Source organism: Enhydra lutris, unplaced genomic scaffold, assembly GCF_002288905.1.
Source record: "Enhydra lutris kenyoni isolate GAN:26980312 unplaced genomic scaffold, ASM228890v2 scaffoldscaffold14, whole genome shotgun sequence".
Classification (NCBI taxonomy): Eukaryota; Metazoa; Chordata; class Mammalia; order Carnivora; family Mustelidae; genus Enhydra; species Enhydra lutris.
The window spans coordinates 1315738-1321885 of record NW_019154098.1 but is presented as its reverse complement, the minus strand read 5'-3'; the positions used below and the strand labels follow the sequence as shown (position 1 = coordinate 1321885).

At 66.0% G+C, this 6148-nt stretch overlaps 1 protein-coding gene across 1 annotated transcript; it reads right to left on the bottom strand.

The window, feature by feature from the left end:
* Nucleotides 1-2841: 2841 nt before the first annotated feature.
* On the bottom strand, nt 2842-5118 carry LOC111146799 (lymphocyte antigen 6H). The gene is made up of 4 exons (XM_022502483.1): nt 4965-5118; nt 4341-4468; nt 3480-3599; nt 2842-3200 (listed from the first exon to the last, which is right to left on the bottom strand). Exons 2-4 carry the CDS (start codon nt 4405-4407, stop codon nt 2965-2967), a joined length of 423 nt encoding a protein of 140 aa, XP_022358191.1. The 5' UTR covers nt 4408-4468; nt 4965-5118; the 3' UTR covers nt 2842-2964.
* Between the last annotated feature and the right edge of the window lie 1030 nt (nt 5119-6148).

Sequence of the window (6148 nt, the reverse complement as noted above, 5' to 3'; positions counted from 1 at the left end):
GACGGTGACCGCCGCTCCCGAGCATCACTCCGGAACCGGACAAACGGACCCCAGCGTTCACCTGTAAGAACAAGTCGCAAGAAGTGTCAAAAGAGGAGCGAGGAGGGGACTCGCCTCACCAGCCAGGAGCAAGGCACCCGGTGGGGCCCATCACCGCGGCCAGAACATCCCGGCTCGTGCCGTGACCCAGGCAGCACCTGGAGTCACGGGGGACAGACGGGCGTGTTCAAGATCGGCGCTGAGAAACACCGGCCACGTATTTCGGAGAAGTCCTGACTCCTGCCATGTGGTAAGCACACTCGGGGACCTTCCGGGATCAGAGGGAAGGAGCCCAATCCGGAACAAAGCGCGGAATAGGAAGACCGTTTTCGTAAGATAAGCGCCGAGGAGGCTCTCCTCAGATCTGAAAGCCAGAAACAACAAAGATCGATTACACTCAGCCACACGGAACCTGAGGACATGCCTGGGTGTGCAGGAAAATGCCCCAAAATGAAGGTCCTTGGAAAACACAAACCACGGGCAGCCGGTACCCCATTCAAAAAAGGGTCTCACACTTCAGTAAGAAAAGACAAAAGCCACAGCGGAAAAGCGGACCAAGGCAATTACGAGGAAACACTCACAAGTCAGGACTTACGTTCCATCTCACTAATAAGCTCTCCAAGGGAAATCAGGATGAGATTCTAGTGTTCGTCTCCCAGGCGGACACGGAAGCTCCTGGGGGATCGCACGGGGAAAGGTGGGAGGAGCCTCCCTTCGAGATCGGCTCCTTCCAAGGAGACGTTTTCCTGGCTCAGCTGCACGCTCCCGGAATCCCCGGAGATGGAGAGTCACTCGATCCCATAAGGACACTAGGCTGAGGGCGCTCACAGCCTGGCTGATCAGAGACAGAGAGCAGCCCCTCTGCCCGCAGGGGAGGGGTGGTTAAGAAAGGCAGTTGGTTTATTCAGAAGAACACTAAGCAGACCCCCAAAACAAAAGGTGTGCGTAGATCCTGAAGGACGACCTTGGTGGAGTCTTTAGAAAAATAATCAAGGGGCACATGGGTTTACCAGCACCTGCCCTGCTGGTCCCAGCATGCCACACGGACAGTGGGGTTTGACCCTGCAAGGACAGATCACCCTGGGGGACAGGGCTCGCTCGCTTTCAGGCGTGAGGACCCAGACTTAGACGGGGCAGCCAGAAGCGGAGAGCAAAGAGGTCCAAGTGGGCTCTCTGGGTCACGCTGCCCCCAAGCCCCCATCTGCCTGGAATCGCACTGCTCTCTCAAAGAGCTGGAAGAAGCTCCCCACTTTCTGTGCTTTAAATACTTCCCTCAGATAATAAAGTCAGCACACAAAGATTGACCTGAAAGTGGGCTTGAACCCGGTGCCCACGGGGTGGCCCTCGTCCTCCGGGAACCTCCGGAGCCCCCACGGCTTCCTGTCCTCGCTGGCACCAGCGTTTGGCCTCTGGGTCCTCAAGGCGCTCTTTGCACTTGCCCTACGTGACAGTGCCCGGTCCCTACACACCCCAGACACCAGGCCCCCGCGGCGGACAGCACATGGTGCGGAGGTTTGGACGCCGTGGGAACCGGGTGCATTGTAGACCAAAGTTACAACAGAGCAGGAGACACGTCCCTGGCCGGTCCCACCAGCAGGAAGTGGACATGGTCTCCAGCGACCCCTCTCCCATCTGGCTCACCCGGACTTCCAGATTCCTCTCCCTCACTCACACGCGGGAGCCCCGGGAGGAACGCCACGGCCAGCTCTTAGTGAAACCACGGTTCTTGCCACGGGGTCCCAGCCCCGTGAGTGACCACAGCCTAGGTCAGCCACGAAGGATGAGGAAGAACCGACTGAAGGCCAGACCCCAGCAGAGCCTGCAGTGGCTGCTGACCTCACATGGCGAGCCCGGGCCCCAGGGTGACCCATGTGGCCAGAAGTGTGGGAGACTGGGCTGAACCCAGCGGTGCAGAGACCCACGGCTACAGCAGGTCCCTAAGAATGACCTGTCGGTGCCCCCTGCCTCCTCCCTCCCGAAGCACCCCGTCCCTCTGCGCCACTCCACACGGGCTGCCTCAGCCTCCACTCAGGGACTGGCCTTCACGACCCTGTCTGAGAAGGTGCCCTTGGTGGAGGCAGGGGTGTCTGGCTAAGAGGCAGAGTCTGGGCAGGAGCTCCCGACAGCGCTCTGGGGAGCAGGCCCTGAGTCCGATCGCCCCAAGGCTCCACGAGAGAGCAAACAAGAGAAAGAGCGAGAGTGGCGGACACGCAGGGCGTGTGTGCCCGTGTGTCCCTGTGTGTGCAAGGTGCTGAGGGCCAGGGATAGTGTGCACGCAGATGTGAGTGTGTGGGGGCTGGGGCACACCAGTCCAGGCGCTGGTGGGACAGCACTGTTTCGGCGTGCACACCTGTGGACGTCTGCAGGGTGCGCGTGCACGTGGGTGCGGATGCGGCACGGGTGTGCACGTCTAGCGTGCCCGGCTGCACGTCTGGCCGCCCACACGCACGTACGCGCACTGACAAGGCCTTACCCTCATGTCCCAGCCCCGAGATTCTGCCCACTCTAACCTCCCTTCCCATCCGTTACCAGGCCCCAGGCCCCCCAGCAGCCCCCGTGCACCACAGACCCCCAGTCCCCATGCCCCACGCATCTCCACCCTCAGCCTGCACATCCTCAGAACCCCTCACTGCTCTGCCGGCCTCATTCCGACACCCAGGCTCAGACCCAGGTCTCTGGACCACAAGTGAGTTTATTTCTCCGCGGAAGATGCCCTCGCAGCCAGGCTGTTGGGCTGGGCCTGGCTCTGCCTGGCTTCCCCTAGGAGACCTGGGGGTCCCAGCCCCCAGCCCGCCCCCCCTACCCAGGGCCTCCTGCAGACACTGGAGCTCAGAGCTGGTGGAGAGAGGGAGGCTTCCCTGTGCAGGGAGGGGTGAGGCCAGGCTCTGGGGAGGAAGCTGGGAGGCCTGCAGCTACAGGAGGAGCTCAGGGCCCAGCCCCCAGGACGGTGGGCCCCAGGCTGAGCAGGAGCCCCCCGGCCAGGGCCCAGGGGCTGCCCCCCGCCCCCGGCCCCCCGTTGCACAGGTCTCCCCCACAACAGTCCACATCCACTTTTAAGATCCCAGAGTTAATGAAGCCCATCAGATAGTCTGAGAAGAAGTGTCGCTTCACGAAGTCACAAGACGAGGCGCACATCTTGTTGACAGAGTGGTCTTTCCGGCCTGGGGGAGAGGTAGGGAGCCTGGGACGGGAGCTACACCCCGCCCTCTCCGCCTCACGCCCGGGGCCCGGATCGCCACCCCAGCCAGCAGAGCTGAGTCCCCCCACCCGCCCACACCGTCTCCAGATATGGAGAGGGCCACACAGGGCCCAGGGCTGGAGAGGCACCTGCCGGGCCTCACACTGGGCAGCATCCTGCCCACAGCCCTGTGCCCTCAGCCAAGGACAGAGGGGCTCAGATGACACCCGCTGCTCCCGCCCAAGCCCTGGGCCTGACTCACTGCTGCTGGGGTCAGTGATCCGCACGCTGGCGCACACTGTGTCTGACGGCTGACACTGCTTTGGGGTGCAGTGGCTCGAGTTGGTGGTCAGGGTGCAGTCCTGGCACCACAGGCCGTGAGCTGGGCAGGGCACAGGGACACGGATGACCGGAGGAGCTGGGGGGGTCAAGCCCGCTGTCCCTCTGCCCCCACCCGCCCACCGCAGGCACTGCTGAGAGAACCAGGCCGCGGTAGGAGGCCGAGCACCCCCTGCCGGGAGCGAGCAGGCCAGGCTGGCACCTGGAGGCCAGGCCTGGGAGAACCTCTGTGCCTTCCTAGCAGTTGGGGGGGTCCCCCCACTGGAACTCTGGCAGCCCTGGGCACCCTCCGTGGCCCGTTCGCAGGTGTGCCCACACTCCAGCCACACAACTCCCGCACCTCTGGGGCTCTCCTGCACACTCCTACCCCATTCCCACACCTCCCATTGGGCTTCAGTTGGGTCCAAGGAAGGAAGGACCACACAGACTTGATGTGAGGCCAGGTGGGGCTGTGGGGGGGTTGATGGCGCGCGAGAACCCCGCCCCCTGCACCGGGCCAGGGGCGTCTGGGCGGGACTAGCTGCAGCGGGCTGCCGGGTGGGGATGGGGGGGCGGAAGTCGCTCGGTGCCCTCAGAAGCTGGGAGGACCCCACGTGGCTGGGGCTGGAGCTGGGGCTGGGGCTGGAGCACCAAGAGTGAAGGCGACAGGCGCGAGGGCCCAGAGAGGGCGTGGATGTGACGGGCACCGTCGGAGGATGGCGGCCCCGCAGCCAGGATCTCTCCGGAGCCGCCTCGGGCTCTTCCGGCGACCTTGCCCAGCCCCACGGGCCGCCCCCAGACTCACCCGGCGCAGAGCACAGCAGGCCGGCGAGCAGCACCAGGCCGAGACTGTTCATGGCCGCAGACGGCATGCTCCGGGCAGGCCTCAGGAAGGCGCGGGGCTTGTGGGCGGAGGTCCTCCGGGGCGCGGGCCTGGCAAGGAGAGGCCTCGGTCAGGAGCCCCAGCCTCCTGCCAAACCCGCAGCCCCCTCCCTTCTTCCGGGACGGGAGGGAAACCTCCCCCCAACACCTCGGAATCACCGGCCCGGGCAGGGGGGCCGGGGGAGGGGGTCGTTCAAGAGCTCGAAAAGCCCCACCCCCAGCCCATCCCCCCCAGAGCGTCCACCATCACAGCATCCCCTCCAGGGAGAATAGGTCCGCCGTCTCGGGCAGGGTGACAGCTCGAAACGCCCCAACCCGCTCCTGGCACCTGTGGGGTGGGGGGTCGGGGGGGGGAGCGCGTCTTCTCCTCCCTGGGGAGCGGTAGGTGCGTCCGGAGAGAAAAGAGCAAGACAAGGTGCGAGCAGGCGGTACCTGCCGATGGGGGAGGGGCGCGCGCCACGTCCCCACCCCCACCCCTGGGCTGGGGGCCCGGGAACCCCGCGCCGAGCCCCCTCACGCCGCCTCCCGCACGCGTCCGGGTGCTCACCGCAGGTCGGGGCGTGGAGCGCGGGCCTCGGGTCGGGGGCGCACTCACATCCCTGGGGGATCGGCGCTCCGGGGCTCTGGGAGGCACGGGGAGCGGTGCCCTTCGGTCTCCCTGCGGACCAGAACCCGGGCGCAGCCTTGTCTTTCGGGTAACGCAGCCGCAGACGCGGACCCCGCGCGAGGGGCGGAGCGGAGCCGGGGCGGGGGCGCGCGGGGGGCGGGGGCGGGGGCGGCGGGGGCGGCGGGAGAAGCGCGGGCGGGGCGCCCGGGGCTCCGGGCCGCGGCGGGTCGCGCCCCTCGACAGCCGGCGCCGGGCCCGCGCTTCCGCCCCCTCCGGTGCCAGCTCCTGCCGCGGCCACCCCGCGCAGCCCTCCCCGGGCGTGGGCAAGATCCCTTCCCCCGCTGCTTGGCCGAGATCCCCTCGGAATCTCTCGGAAGGACGTTTACTGCGAAAGGAAGCGAGCGAAGCGCACAAAGACGCAGAGAGGGGAGGAGGTTAACAACCAAGGTGATCCGCGCAGGGCCCGTCCGCGGGCTCCGGTACCCGGAGCGCTCCCCTCCCCAGCCCCGCTGTCCCGGCTCCGGTGCTTTGAGGCTGCGCTCCCCCCCATCCGCCGCGACCCGGAGCACCCGCGACGCCCCCGCCAGCCACCACTGCCCCCAGGCCTGCGGCTCCAACCACGCCCGCCCCCGCCCGAGGGCGGAGGCCCGAGTGCTGGTCGCGGCGTTCAAGGCCAGTTTCTCAGCTTTGTCCCTCGCCTTCCGGCCCCACGAAGCTTCTGAGTGTCGTGCCTTTGCATTTGCGGTCCGTCCGCGTGCCTGGAATCATCTCTGCTGAGCATGTGCTGGGGGTCCTTCCTCTTTGCCCGCCTTCATTTGGCCAACAAATGGTCACCGAATGTCCCCTGTTGGCGGGTCGCCGCCCGGGGCCTGGCGCCACAAAGGAGAAGATTCACCCAGTCTCGCCTCCGACAAAGGATCATCACTGATATGCCTTCGTGAGATGATCCAGTCACCTTGGGCACTGACCAGGCGCTTCCTATGTGCTCTGCTCCCCGCATCTGCGTCCTTAGAGCCTCACCCCCACCCGCGGGGAAGGACGCTCCACATCCCCACCTTATAATGAGAAAGCCTGAGCACAGAGACCTTGAGCTCCCTGCCCAAGGTCACACGGTGACAGGTGAC